Here is a 16,218-nt window from a genome sequence, read left to right as displayed (position 1 = left end):
GAAGTAGATGGAGCAGGAGCAACAGTGGGTTTAGTGCCCCCCACCATCAAGGGGGCAGGTGTGGGACTTCAACGCTGAGAGCTGACTGGAGCGGATGGAACTGTAGCAGCAGTGACAGTTGCGGCATAAGAAGCTGTCATGCGCACTGGATGAAGCCACTCATATTTCCGCTTCGCCTCAGTGTACGTCAGGTGGTCGAGAGTCTTGATTTCCATGATCTTCCGCTCCTTCTGCAGAATCGGACAGTCTGGCGAGCAAGGCGGATGGTGTGCACCACAGTTCACACAGATTGGAGGCGGGGCACAGGGATGATCTGGATGGGATGGTCGACAGCAATCGCGACAGACGAGATCGGAAGCACAGCGTGAAGACATATGGCCGAACTTCCAACACTTGAAGCACCACATCGGGGGAGGGATATAAGGCTTGACATCACAACGGTACACCATCACCTTGACCTTCTCAGGTAACGTGTCACCCTCGAAGGCCAAGATGAAGGCACCGGTGGCAACTTGACGATCCCTCGGACCCCGGTGGACGCGCCGGACGAAATGGACACCGCGGCGCTCCAAGTTGGCGCGCAGCTCGTCATCGGACTGTAAAAGGAGATCCCTGTGGAAGATAATGCCCTGGACCATATTCAGACTTTTATGGGGCGTGATAGTGACGGAGACATCCCCCAGCTTAGTACAAGCGAGCAAGGCCCGCGACTGGGCGGAGGATGCCGTTTTTATCAACACCGATCCGGACCGCATCTTGGACAACCCCTCCACCTCCCCAAACTTGTCCTCTAAATGCTCTACAAAGAACTGAGGCTTCACGGACATAAAAGATTCCCCATCAGCTCTGGTACAGACAAGATATCTGGGCGAATACGTCTCACTGTCATGCAATGCCTTTCGTTCCTCCCATGGTGTGGCGAGGGAGGGGAACGATTTGGGGTCATACACATTAGCCTTAAAGTGAGCTTTGGAACGCTTAGAGGCTGCTGACGGCTGGCCGCCAGCGAGAGATGATGTACCACGCTTCATTGCGGGTCATCCGCCCTGATGCCACCTACTCCGACCAAGGGCCCTCCCCACGGGCGCCACCCAGCCACAGCAATAGCCACCTGGCAGGATGGCCATTGCCGGGAGTCCCGATGCCCCAGGGTGATGGGCATCTACTCCTTGGCATACGTGGGGAGTGAACGGGGCAGGCATCAGTAGAGCGATCCCTGTGTTGTCAGGGGGCTACAACCAAGAGGGTACATGGCGGCCCCACCACAACGGACTGGCTACCGTGCTGGATGTTAGGTGACATGTGGTCCATGGTAGTCGTCAGTGCAGAAAATGGCCCTGCACAGTGCTTGGCAGAAAGTGCACGCAGGAGCGCATCCATGCCCAAGCGATGGAGAGCGGGCAAGACTGCAATGCAACGACGAATAAGATGGCGAAAGTTCTCAACACAACATGGACACAATGCACCAAGTAAGGCGCCCTTCCCCAATCGGCTCGCTCTTCGGAAAATTTTGAGATATGCAGGTCAAACCCGACAGGGGACCATCACATAAGGCCGAAACTTTTGAGACTCCTTTCAGTCGCCTCTTACGACAGGCAGGAATACCGCGGGCCTATTCTAACCCCCGAACCCGCAGGGGGCCAACAGGCAATAAACGTTTTTCTATCAGTCAACTATTGGGGAAAGTTACCGTTAACCACTTTCGAGGCTTTCAGAATGAAACGCGATGGTACGTCACCACGTTGGAAACCACACGGGTTTATCAGATAACAAACAGCAGTAACATATGTAGGAAGATTGCGCACTTGTCAGTTTTTGTATTAATAAAAATGTATTTGTGGAGCTTGTGTAGCTTAGGGGGAAACCGTTATCAGATTCATATATCTTATTTGTAGTTTTGTAGTATGCCGATTTAACAATCTGCTGACAAAAATTGCCTCTAATTAAATGAAACAACAAGTTTACTGTTACCAGTCACCGTTTTATTTATTTCCACAACGCGTTTCAAAGGTTTAAACCTCCATCATTGGGTGGATTTACATTAGTTAGTATGACATAATCGCAAAGTACAAAGAATATACATCGTAACAACATTATTACAGAATAAATATTTAAAGGATTTGGAGGTGTTTGCTTTGAGGCGTCGAATATATGTGTGTGTGTACTTCAGGTGGCATATAAATCCGATTTTGACAAGTTGAAACAGCTTAACCTTCGTTCGCGTTTATACAATCAGGTGAAATGTTAAAATGGCTTAAACTTCATGCTTGTTAGTAACAATCAGGTGAAATGTTACAGACGTTGAGTACAATAATCACATTGGCTACAGCAGTAAAATTATACATAGATGAGAATATTTGATTGGGATTAATAGACAGAAGTGAGAGGCTGGAGGCAGAGGCCGAGGAAGAGGAAGAGGAAGAGAGAGAGAGAGAGAGAGAGAGAGAGAGAGAGAGAGAGAGAGAGAGAGAGAGGTTTAAACCTTTGAAACGCGTCGTGGAAATAAATAAAACGGTGACTGGTAACAGTAAACCTGTTGTTTCATTTAATGTCAATAACAGTCACGGTTAAACCTAACCTAAAATGTTTGCATTTACAGAAAATTGCCTCTCTCGTGAAATTCACAGTTGTTAAGAAAGATTTGTTCTCACTTCTGTACTGAACCAGATGAATGCTGGTGGATTTAAGGTGGCTGTCAGTGTTTAGAGTGAAAAGTGATTAATTCTGTGGCTGATAAAAATTTATAATATGATAAGAATTTAAAATACAATAAGAATTTAAAATGTTTGCTGCCACGGGATGTTAACTGAAATACAGCCCATGTTGACACACGCCGGTATACGAATCTGACTTCTGCGTTTTCCACCAGAAGACGAGCGTGAAAAAGCTATAAAACTAGTTTAAGAAAATAAATATTTCATAAGTGGCTGGTCTCTGTTGTCTGTATTCGCATTCAATTAATGCTAAGTTCAAATGGGCCAAATGGCTCTGAGCACTATGGGACTTCACATCTAAGGTCATCAGTCCCCTAGAACTTAGAACCACTTAAACCTAGCTAACCTAAGGACACCACACACATACATGCCCGAGGCAGGATTCGAACCTGCGACCGTATCGGTCGCGCGGTTCTAGACTGAAGTCCCACACCGGCCGTCTAATGCTACAACATCCGTAATGGATAAACTTAACCATTAAATTGATTAAGGCATCTGAAAAAACTGAAAAAATCGCTAAACTGTAGAGCTCCTGACCTGGTTCAATCGAAACAAGAGAATTCGCTTCCATACAAAGAATTTGACACAAATTAGAAGACGTCTGTGCTGAACAGAAAGGAGATCTGATTTTGTATCAGTACGGACTGAGATTGTCTCGAGCAGCAGAGCGGCATATAAATTCAATCTTTCCGAATATTCGTTTCACGATGGTGATGACAAATGATGGCTTGGTTCAAATGGCTCTGTGCACTATGGGACTCAACATCTGAGGTCATCAGTCCCCTAGAACTTAGAACCACTTAAACCTAACTAACCTAAGGACATCACACACATCCATGACCGAGGCAGGATTCGAACCTGCGACCGTAGCAGTCACGCGGTTCCGGACTGAAGTGCCTAGAACCGCACGGCCACCGCGGCCGGCATCCGGCTCAACGTGAGGGGGTACTACGTACTCTGGTTTGCAGGGCCAACGTCATCGCAGACGTTGACAGTGTCAGGTGAGTTAGCTCATCTTGAGGTGACCTTTAGTGAGAACAGTTATACTGACAGGCAGTTCAAACGTGCATTGCGCTTTTGACAATAATGGTGCATCGCGTGAGGCATACTAGCACCGAGTTGGCATCAATGTCTACAGTCTTTTGGGTTTAAGCAGGGATCAATCTCAACAAGAGTCGTCGTGTTTTGCGGAAATATGAGGTGAAATGTGTTTTTCGACCACAATCTAAATTTTAGGGTCCTTTTAGCTTCCGTTAAGGACGTTCTTGATCTGCGTAAGGCGTGTGTCTAACATGTTCCTTCCAGTTGTGACACTTCGTTTGTTGGCCAGAATATCGCGCCCGTGGATGACCACAAGCGTCATCCAAGCTTACAACAGCCGCGCAAATCTACTTTTGCTGAACATTATCTTGGCGCCGGTCATCCTTTGGAATATAACACGGAGATTCTTGCATGCTTTTCCAGCTATTAGGTTAGCGTTATTATAGAAGCTTTTGAAAATAAATTAGCAAATAACCTTGTAAATTCAAGTAGAGGTTTTTTCTTAAATTCTGCAAGGAATCCTGCTCACTCCCTTGTCAAAAAGCAGAGGGACAGAGTTAATGCTTTCGCAATTGTTGGTAACTGATATTCACTATAGGTAATTTCTGTCGCTTGTAATCTTTGGCTGTGTGGTGGCGCTAATGTTTACAGTCCAGGCGCGCGATCTGGTGTGTGTGTGTGTGTGTGTGTGTGTGTGTGTGTGTGTGTGTGTGTGTGTGTGTGTGCGCTATCTTTCTGTAATTACTCTGCAAACCGAGGTTTTAAATTCACTTGCACAGTGCCTACTTCCTGCAGTTTTGCCTTGGAATTGGCGGTATGCTCCTGTCCCAATATCGGCGGTTGCCGAAGTTGTAACACCCCACCTGCCACTTAGCTGGTTTTGGCGTGTGTTCACCCCAACTAATTGACTAACAGATCAACAGAGAGTGCAAAACTGCTGCAATATCGAATAACGCAAAAAAGTAATATGGCCCTGTGACTCCTGATTGAACTGCGGTGGCAGTGTTGACATTAACTGGTTCAGAATTGATCCCTTTTTAGTTAAAAAGGGGTGCACATTGATTTTATATTCAGCTATTGAACACCAGATGCAAATGTGAACATAAAATTAATTAAGAAAGTGACTTGGGATTTCAACTACTTGATTGAAAACAGATGCAGTCGATTAGCACAGATTTATTTTAACTCACGACCTTCAATCATCACATTACATGACTCTCCTAACAGGCAGTGGTAATAAATTGCGTTTGCGTGGAGTAAAGCGCGATAAATCAAAAGTAATTCCTATCGACTGACCCAGGCGTAATGCGAAGAGCGAGAAGAATTCTACAACACACGGCCCATGAAACCCTCGTGGAAACTTCGCTGACGTGATCCAACAAATATCACCGAATACAGCGTGGCGGAGCGGCGTCGTTTTGTGGACGTCGGCCGACCTCGTGGTGCTGCAAGGCTGCGCGCGTCTATTCACTCGTAGCTATCTTGCTCAGTACATAGCTTAACCATAACTTTCTATCTCCAAGCTCAATCGTTCCATTTGCTAAGTCCTAAACTGCAGAGATGCTCACTCTTTCTCAGGCAAGTTGAGTAAAGAACGCCACGTCCGCACTCTAGGCAAGCTGGGAACCGTTGTGTGTGTGTGTGTGTGTGTGTGTGTGTGTGTGTGTGTTGAGGGGGGGAGGGGGAGGGGGAGGGAGAGGGGGAGGGGGAGGGGCAGGGGGAGAGGGGGAGAGGGAGAGAGAGAGAGAGAGAGAGAGAGAGAGAGAGAGAGAGAGAGAGAGAGAGAGTAGCAGAGAGGATGACAGTAGTAGAACAAAGCCTGTTATCTCGTGAAATCTACTAAGAAATTTGCAATAATCGGTTTTCAGAGGGAAACGTTCGAATTTTCTTAATTCTACGTATGCTGCTTGCTTAGAAACAATCTGTGATGTAGTCCGTAGGTGTAGCGCTGGCACCTGTTATCGTGACCACAAAGATGCTCGTTGCTATCGGAGCGTCGCTGGCCACACCAACGAGACGGAAGTAGCGAGACACGCCCACAGAAGTACTCCGCGCCACCGTCGGCAGCTTGTTTTGAAACAGACTGGCACACCGACACGAAGTCAGTTCTACGCAAGATGGTTCATATGGCTCTGAGCCCTATGGGACTTAACAGCTATGGTCATCAGTTCCCTAGAACTTAGAACTACTTAAACCTAAATAACCTAAGGACATCACGCAACACCCAGTCATCACGAGGCAGAGAAAATCCCTGACCCCGCCGGGAATCGAACCCGGGAACCCGGGCGTGGGAAGCGAGAACGCTACCGCACGACCACGAGCTGCGGACCCCGAATGAGGCTTCGGCCCATTGGTCGGACTGTAGCAGTTGACATACTGGTCATAGCCGAGAATAAACTAGATGAGTTTGTAGTGGTCTTGGAACGTAACTGGAGAAACATATTGCACTCATTTTTAAGGGAACTAGCGCAATGTTTATTTCATGTAGTGCGCTGCATGGGCACACGCCGCCAGTGCGATTACGAGGTGTTTTTTATGATAGGTAATACGAGAAGTTAGAGTATATTGTTGACATACCCATCAGAAGGTACAGCTGGCTGTGAAAAAATTCGGTGCAATTCTTCGGGTTGCACTGATTGCACGCACTACGCACACTCTCCTGTTTTCACACCAAGCATAAGCTCTTACTGTATTTGATGAGAGTTTTCAGAATTCCAGGGACGATTGTTCTGCGATCTCATGTACCCAGATAAATGTAGCCATGCTTCATCAGAGAATGATATCGTTTCAAGATTATCCTTCCATTACAAATGGTTCAAATGGCTCTGAGCACTATGGGACTCAACATCTAAGGTCATCAGTCCCATAGAACTTAGAACTACTTAAACCTGAATAACTTAAGGACATCACAGACATCCATGCCCGAATCAGGATTCGAACCTGCGACCGTAGCAGTCACGCGGTTCCGGACTGTAGTGAGAACCGCACGGCCACCGCGGCCGGCTTCCATTACACACAGACTGCATTAGTCAGTTGCAGTACTGACGTCAAATGGTAATAGCGGACTTCATCGCCGCTGCACTACTATTACTTTGTAAGATTCCAGTTTCAGTTTGTATGAGGTCGTGTGAAGCACCAAATGATCCAACGATTATCTCTGACTTCTAAGACCACTCCTTCGTTGTCCAGTTAAATAATCGACTGAAATCAATAGGCCACCTAAAATGCTCTGAGCAACGAACCAGAGCGTCATGCGACGATCGCAGTCTGCGTTGTGGGTATTGCTTCCAATGCGCCGTAAGTGAGACACACTGTAGTTGTAGAGGTAGACTATGCGAGATGCAGACTTGTCCATAATATAATTATATCTTTGACAACGAGGAAATAAAAAGGCTGTTGATCTATGTTCAGCCGGCCGAAGTGGACGTGCGGTTAAAGGCGCTGCAGTCTGGAACCGCAAGACCGCTACGGTCGAAGGTTCGAATCCTGCCTCGGGCATGGATGTTTGTGATGTCCTTAGGTTAGTTAGGTTTAACTAGTTCTAAGTTCTAGGGGACTAATGACCTCAGCAGTCGAGTCCCATAGTGCTCAGAGCCATTTGAACCATTTTTGATTTGATCTATGTTCATCATCATTAAGACGAAGAAAGAAAAGAACCTTTAAACTTCAGAAATAACGGAACAGGGTTCAATACACTTCCAGTTTGTCCCAAATTCGTCTCAACTTAAATGCGTTTTTAGTCAACCTGCTATAATTAAATTACAAAGCTGAGACTAATCACCGGCCCCTTCATTAAAATGACATAATACGAAGAAAAATCAGGACTTCTGCCGCCTACAGGAATTGAAATAAGTCAGTGGTGAAGGTTTAAAATTCTGCTGAGCCGAGTCTCGAACCTGGATGCTCTGCTTCTCTAGAACGGTTGCCTTAACCACCTCGGCCATTTTTTTTTCGGTATTGTTCGTTGCGTTTGGTCCAGGCTGACGTCACAAGACATCCATCCAAGTTGACCGTTGATTCCTTTACTCAGTTTTTTATTACAGAGGGCGAGCCCCACTGCTAGTAGCATTCGCTAAGTCCCGCACGAGTTCGGAAGATGTGACGCATTCGCACTGAAAGTACCTAGAGCCGTCGTGGCTTATATATGTACCTGTTGTGCCTGTTCTGTCGGACATATCCGGCGTAAGACACCACATATCTACACTGACAGAAAGAAATTGCAACACAAAAAAATTAATATAGAGAAATGAAATTTCGGGAATACATTTCTCTAGGTAACATATTTAAGTGATTAACATTTCAACATTATGTGTTAATGTAAGCACGAGATAAGCCACTGTAAATGTGAAAATCTGTTACATTTATAACCTGTGTAATCCCCAGAATGTTGAATGAAAGCATCCAAACGTGCATGTATTATGTTGCACCGGTGCCGGATGTCAGTTTGTTGGATGAAAGTCCATGCCATTTGCCTTTTGTGGGTCAACACAGGGACGGATAATGCTGGTTGTCGGCGACAGATATCCTGATCAAGCAGGCCAAGGCAATTTGTTCACACTCTGTAGAGCTTGTTGGGTTACAACAGCGGTATGTGGGCGACCGACATAGTATTGAAAACAGCCGGCCGGGGTGACTGAGCGTTTCTAGTCGCTCCAGTCTGGAACCGCGCGCCCGCTACGGTCGCAGGTTCGAATCCTGCCTCGGGCATGGATGTGTGTGATGTCTTTAGGTTAGTTAGGTTTAAATAGTTCTAAGTTCTAGGGGACTGATGACCTCAGAAGTCCCATAGTGCTCAGAGCCATTTGAACCATTTTTGTTGAAAACCAACCCCTTGAATACCCCTTCATCAATGGCAGCATAACAGGACAAATGACCAGATTGAGGTCCAAATCTTTAGTCAGGATGTTTGAGATAGCCACGAGAGTTCTTCTGTTGTCATGTGAAATCGCACCCCGGACCGGTAATTCTAGGTGTAGCACGCAGACATATTGGTTGCAGGCCCTCAACAGGCCGCCTCCTACCCAACATACAGCCATCAATGGCACAGAGGCGAAAATCACCTTTCATCAGAAAACACAACAGACCTCTACCCTGCCCTTCAATGTGCTCTTGCTTGACACCACTGAAGTCGCAAATGGCAGTGGTTCGGGATTAGTGGACTGCACGCTACAGGGTCTTTGGTTCGGAGCTCACTTTGAAGGGGCAACCCGTTTGTAAAATTCGTTGTCACTGTAGTCCCAACTGATGCTCAAATTGCTACGGAACTGCACACGCAGTAGGATGTGCCAAGCCCCACGACGGACATGACGGTCATCCCTCCCGGTAGTGCCACGTGGCCGTCCGGAGTCCGGTATTCTTGCCATCGTGCATTCTCGTGACCACCGTTGATAACAAACACGTACAGCGGCTACATTCCTACCAAGCCTTTATGCAATATCGCAGAAAGGAACAACCAGCTGCTCGTAGCCCTCTTAAATGACTACGTTCAAACTCAATGAGGTGCTGATAATGGCGTCTTTGTCGCCTTTTAGCCATTCTTGACTAACATCAGCTCATCACGACCAATCTCAAAGGTAATTATCGCTCACTGCCGCTACAACGTGTATTTAAAGCAGTCCTGACTCGTATCTTCATGGTAGCGCTACTATTGCCACTCTTACGCAACTGGCGCGAAATGTGAATAGACATCTTCTTTCAGTTGTAGAAACAAGACTATCAACTTTCGTTTATGTCGCAAAATTCCTTTTTGCTGTTGCGATTTACTTCCGTCACTGTATTAATAGATAAATCATTAAAATGATTTGGTCCCATACCTCGTCTAGCTTCTTTGGCGTTGCCACCTGATGGCCCCGCACCATCTGAAACAAACAAAAAACCCATTGAGTGTTATAACTGAAACAATTCGAAAGTAAATCAAACTAGACATTTCTAGTGTTAGGAGAAAGTATACACGTTAATGCATTTGGGAAGCAAATTCTTGTGATGACAGGGGAGGTAGGAGCTGAGTGAATTAGGTAAATAAAAGAATTAGAGTGTTTACCTAGAGTACAAAACAGATGACGTTCGTTAATTACCACTGTGTTTCAGCACAAGTCTCCATCGGCGCGAAGAAGAATGTGGTACAAATACGACATATAAATAGTGTCTAAAGGCCATTGCCTTAATTGTCAGCTACTAACCTGAAAATTAATCTCGTTATATGGGAACCCACAACAGTTTGGTTTCTTTGCATCAACGTTTTGCGAGGAAAACATTACGGGGCGTCTTTTTTTTAAAAAAAATGTCAAAAAAGTTTTTGTAGAACTTTCTTTCGTCTTGGGTACTCTATATTGTTTCCACAAGCTTTCTAGAACATACGAAAGTTAAATATATTTTGACTAAGTTCTAAGCATTGAAATGTCCCCGAAAGTTGGTTTAATTAATGTGGTAGCTTTCAAAACGTTTACTATCTACACTGACTAGTAAACTTTTAATAATGGACCAAAAAAGGTCTCTTCATTTTTTTTGTACTTCGGTCAAAGAGAGTGGAAAACACATTTCAAATGTATGAAGGGTGATCTCAGAGGAGAGCAACTTCCCGTTCCTCTCAGTGGTTTGTCATATGAAAATTTGACGTCATTGAAACACAAGGTCTTTCGTAGTACCTCAGTTACAAGAACAGGTCCACTACTAATAGGAAGAGACATAATAGTCCACAGTGAGAGTCCAAGTGATCTTGGTTCCCCTTAACTAGTATAGAAGGTGCCCGATTCATAATATTGGAGTTTTTGTGTTGCAGTACTCGCAGGTTCACAAAGATGGTCTCGTACTGGGAACTGCTGCACAAAATAGAATGGCACTACCTGTGTGGCAAACCAGTCAAACTCTGCTTTGAATACTTAAGTGATACGAACACAACTAATAGCAGAACTTTACGCCCAAAATGTGTCCTGCACTTTTTGTTTTAAGAGGAGTGTAGTCTCTTGGGTAAGACTACAATATATTCACAGAGAGACGTAATTTGGACCATGTGCCGTATGGTGTAGTACTAGTAACTGGCGGACACAGTGAGCAGCAATATGCTGCTCTTTACTGATGATTCTGTGGTGCACGGGGAGGTAAGATGACTTAGACAAAGATTCTAGTTGGTGTTATGGATGACAACTAGTTCTGAATGTAGAAAAATGTAAGTTAATGCAAATGAGTAGGAAAAATAAACCCATATTGTTCCAGTGCAACATTAGTAGCGTGCTTCTTGACACAGTCGCCGGCCGGAGTGGCCGTGCGGTTCTAGGCGATACAGTCTGGAGCCGAGCGACCGCTACGGTCGCAGGTTCGAATCCTGCCTCTGGCATGGATATGTATGATGTTCTTAGGTTCGTTAGGTTTAATTAGTTCTAAGTTCTAGGCGACTGATGACCTCAGCAGTTAAGTCGCATGGTGCTCAGAGCCATTTGAACAATTTTTTGACACAGTCACATCGATTAAATATCTAGGCGTAACACTGCAAAGCCATATGAAATGGAACGAGCATGTAAGGACTGTAGTATGGAAGGTGAATGGTCGACTTTGGTTTATTTGGAGAATTTTACCAAAGTGTGCATCATCTGTAAAAGAGACCACATACAGGGCACCAGTGCGATCCATCCTTGAGTAATGTTCCAGTGTTTGGGATCCGCACCAGGTCTCATTAAAGGAAGACTTCGAAAGGAAAGGAAGGAAGATTGTGTTTTACGCCCCGTCGACATAGTCATTATAGAGGGAGCAAAAGCTCGGATTGTGTCATGCATGGGGAAGGAAATAGGCCTTGATCATTCAAAGGAACCGTCCCGGTATTTTCCTGGAGGGATTTAGGGAAATCACGGAAAACCTATATCAGGATGGCCGGGTGCGGGTTTGAACCGTATTCCTCTCGAATGCGAGTTAAGATGCTAATCAGGAAGGCGTCGAAGCAATTCACAGGCGGACTGCTAGATTTGTGACTGGTACGTTTGAACAACACAAAATATTACAGAGATGCTTTGGGAAATAAAATGGTAATCACTGTAGGGCAGGCAACGTTCTTTTCGAGGAACACTATTGAGAAAATTTAGCGAACCAGCATTTGAAGCTGACTGCGTAACGTTTCTACTGCCGCCAACTTAACGTTTAATGCAAGGACAACGAAGATAAGAGAAATTAGGGCTCATATGGAGGCATATAGACCTCCTTTTCCCATTGTTCTAGAAGTAGCGTGAACGTCTTGAACATTCAAGTGCCAAGTGGTCTTGATCTGTTGTAAACTAGATAAGCGAAAAGAGTCACAGGTTTGCAATCGAAGAAATTTGGCGGCATCGTACACGTATTCGGAAGTATTGCAGATGACGTGCAGTGAATTAATTGCCAGAAATAGATATCAATTATTTCCATATGATTTACAAATCATTTCTGACGAATGAAGGTGAAGTTACTTGAAAAAGGAAGTTTTTGTTGGAAGTCGTTTAATCAGCAAGATTTTTTTTACGTTCATGGTAGCGAGGGTCTGCTATTACGACTTACACTGCTCACCACATGATGGTTTAAGATTGTCAGCAGATCGAGCATGCTAATGAAACAATGCTACAGAGGATTTTTATAAGTTTCCAGCTGTATCTGGCATCTAATGCTCACCCTTTCCCCAAGATGCAGGTGGAGAGCTGACGACCAATAGTGTCCAAGATACATTGAGATCAGATCAATTTGATGGCTAAGACATCAACGTGAGTACTTCTGAAACGACTGTAGCACAGCTGAGGCTTCTATGACAAAGCATTATAAGGGCGCTTGTGCAGAAAGGCCTTCCCTCGACAAGATTGCAGGCTGTCACGACAGCATGTGTCTGGAGATGTTTCGTTTGTTGTTGTGTTCGAGAGACCTAGCAGTTATCACATTTTTCAGTTTTTGTTGAACATTATTAGAAGAAACATAATGACAACTGAAAATGAATCAGTTATACATTTTATATGTCAAAGCTACTCATCGATACTGAACTTATTATGAAAAAAATGCTCCTACTGAAGCTAAAATATATTCCGACATAAAAGGTATGAGGATAGGGGAGTAAAGAGGAATGTGTGTGAACAGAAAATAGCACTCCCATCTCTTCAAGGAAGCAACTTTCACACAGGTGAACTGTGTCGATAACCAACACAGTCACATGAACAGTAAAGCAAAGCAAATCCTGGGACACTTTTGGTATCAAATTTGTATACTAATTAATTAAAGTTACCAATTAAAACACACCTCCCCCTTAACCTATTCTTCTGCTAAGTAGTTTATCATCACTGAGGGTTGATTTATGACCCCCTGGCGATAATCAGTCCTTCCGAGAAACCCGCCCACCCCTCTTGGAAAAGGGATGCCGATCCCAGTGAACTTCTGATATCAAATTAATTGACTAATTAATTAAACTGATAAATTAATTACCCATCTTCCGATGGGTAATCACCAGCCTATCGGAGAGTACCTCCACTCCCCTCTCGGACACCGTTTTTGGCGGGAAATCTATACATAGGCGGGCAATTCAACATTTCGTCATAAATTCAAATACTAATTACATTTTATTGCACAGGACATAATAACAGTAAATTGTTTATTTATATAAATTCAAATTGCATGTCAGTGGTGTGGTAGGATGTAGAGTAGTTTCTTTTTTCATCATTTTTGGAATATTGACACACATTATGGCATCACAATCCAAGATGGCAGAAACAGAATACTGGTGCAGTCTACTCCCCTCCTCCTACTCCTACTGGCGGGAAAGTCAAAAACTGATGGGAAAATCCAAATTTTTTCCCATGTGTATGGAGCATGAGGGTTGGGGGGGGGGGGGAGTAAATACCACTGATCGAGCATTAGACAGTGACTCTATCCAATGTCGTCAAATGGTTCAAATGGCTCTCAGCACTACATCTACATCTACATCTACATCTATACTCCGCGAGCCACCTTACGGTGTGTGGCGGAGGGTACTTATTGTACCACTATCTGATCCCCCCTTCCCTGTTCCATTCACGAATTGTGCGTGGGAAGAACGACTGCTTGTAAGTCTCCGTATTTGCTCTAATTTCTCGGATCTTTTCGTTGTGATCATTACGCGAGATATATGTGGGCGGTAGTAATATGTTGCCCATCTCTCCCCGGAATGTGCTCTCTCGTAATTTCGAAAATAAACCTCTCCGTATTGCGTAACGCCTTTCTTGAAGTGTCCGCCACTGGAGCTTGTTCAGCATCTCCGTAACGCTCTCGCGCTGACTAAATGTCCCCATGACGAATCGCGCTGCTTTTCGCTGGATCATGTCTATCTCTTCTATTAATCCAGCCTGGTAAGGGTCCCATACTGATGAGCAATACTCAAGAATCGGACGAACAAGCGTTTTGTAAGCTACTTCTTTCGTCGATGAGTCACATTTTCTTAGAATTCTTCCTATGAATCTCAACCTGGCGCCTGCTTTTCCCACTATTTGTTTTATGTGATCATTCCACTTCAGATCGCTCCGGATAGTAACTCCTAAGTATTTTACGGTCGTTACCGCTTCCAATGATTTACCACCTATGGCATAATCGTACTGGAATGGATTTCTGCCCCTATGTATGCGCATTATATTACATTTATCTACGTTTAGGGAAAGCTGCCAGCTGTCGCACCATGCATTAATCCTCTGCAGGTCCTCCTGGAGTACGTACGAGTCTTCTGATGTTGCTACTTTCTTGTAGACAACCGTGTCATCTGCAAATAGCCTCACGGAGCTACCGATGTTGTCAACTAAGTCATTTATGTATATTGTAAACAATAAAGGTCCTATCACGCTTCCCTGCGGTACTCCCGAAATTACCTCTACATCTGCAGATTTTGAACCGTTAAGAATGACATGTTGTGTTCTTTCTTCTAGGAAATCCTGAATCCAATCACAAACCTGGTCCGATATTCCGTAAGCTCGTATTTTTTTCACTAAACGTAAGTGCGGAACCGTATCAAATGCCTTCCTGAAGTCCAGGAATACGGCATCAATCTGCTCGCCAGTGTCTACGGCACTGTGAATTTCTTGGGCAAATAGGGCGAGCTGAGTTTCACATGATCTCTGTTTGCGGAATCCATGTTGGTTATGATGAAGGAGATTAGTATTATCTAAGAACGTCATAATACGAGAACACAAAACATGTTCCATTATTCTACAACAGATTGACGTAAGCGAAATAGGCCTATAATTATTCGCATCTGATTTATGACACTTCTTGAAAATGGGAACGACCTGCGCTTTCTTCCAGTCGCTAGGTACTTTACGTTCTTCCAGCGATCTACGATAAATTGCTGATAGAAAGGGGGCAAGTTCTTTAGCATAATCACTGTAGAATCTTAAGGGTATCTCGTCTGGTCCGGATGCTTTTCCGCTACTAAGTGATAGCAGTTGTTTTTCAATTCCGACATCGTTTATTTCAATATTTTCCATTTTGGCGTCCGTGCGACGGCTGAAGTCAGGGACCGTGTTACGATTTTCCGCAGTGAAACAGTTTCGGAACACTGAATTCAGTATTTCTGCCTTTCTTCGGTCGTCCTCTGTTTCGGTGCCATCGTGGTCAACGAGTGACTGAATAGGGGATTTAGTTCCGCTTACCGATTTTACATATGACCAAAACTTTTTAGGGTTCTTGTTTGGATTGTTTGCCAATGTTTTATGTTCGAATTCGTTGAATGCTTCTCTCATTGCTCTCTTTACGCTCTTTTTCGCTTCGTTCAGCTTTTCCTTATCAGCTATGATTCGACTACTCTTAAACCTATGATGAAGCTTTCTTTGTTTCCGTAGTACCTTTCGTACATGATTGTTATACCACGGTGGATCTTTCCCCTCGCTTTGGACCTTAGTCGGTACGAACTTATCTAAGGCGTACTGGACGATGTTTCTGAATTTTTTCCATTTTTGTTCCACATCCTCTTCCTCAGAAATGAACGTTTGATGGTGGTCACTCAGATATTCTGCGATTTGTGCCCTATCACTCTTGTTAAGCAAATATATTTTCCTTCCTTTCTTGGCATTTCTTATTACACTTGTAGTCATTGATGCAACCACTGACTTATGATCACTGATACCCTCTTCTACATTCACGGAGTCGAAAAGTTCCGGTCTATTTGTTGCTATGAGGTCTAAAACGTTAGCTTCACGAGTTGGTTCTCTAACTATCTGCTCGAAGTAATTCTCGGACAAGGCAGTCAGGATAATGTCACAAGAGTCTCTGTCCCTGGCTCCAGTTCTGATTGTGTGACTATCCCATTCTATACCTGATAGATTGAAGTCTCCCCCTATTACAATAGTATGATCACGAAACTTCTTCACGACGTTCTGCAGGTTCTCTCTGAGGCGCTCAACTACTACGGTTGCTGATGCAGGTGGTCTATAGAAGCATCCGACTATCATATCTGACCCACCTTTGATACTTAACTTAACCCAGATTATTTCACATTCGCATT

The 16,218-nt window shown here is 44.4% G+C and overlaps 1 protein-coding gene across 1 annotated transcript in view; it reads right to left on the bottom strand.

Annotated features, from left to right (window-relative positions):
• Positions 1-16,218, bottom strand: part of LOC124556184 (basic salivary proline-rich protein 1-like) — a 146,996-nt gene that overhangs the window by 81,866 nt on the left and 48,912 nt on the right. Inside the window, exon 2 of the mRNA XM_047130179.1 lies at positions 9,569-9,613. Coding sequence (XP_046986135.1) covers positions 9,569-9,613 — 45 coding nt within the window. The remainder of the gene's footprint in view (positions 1-9,568; positions 9,614-16,218) is intronic.

Source organism: Schistocerca americana, chromosome X (assembly GCF_021461395.2).
Source record: "Schistocerca americana isolate TAMUIC-IGC-003095 chromosome X, iqSchAmer2.1, whole genome shotgun sequence".
In the NCBI taxonomy this organism is placed as follows: Eukaryota; Metazoa; Arthropoda; class Insecta; order Orthoptera; family Acrididae; genus Schistocerca; species Schistocerca americana.
Note: the sequence above shows the minus strand (reverse complement) of the source record. Positions and strands in the feature narration are given on the sequence as shown.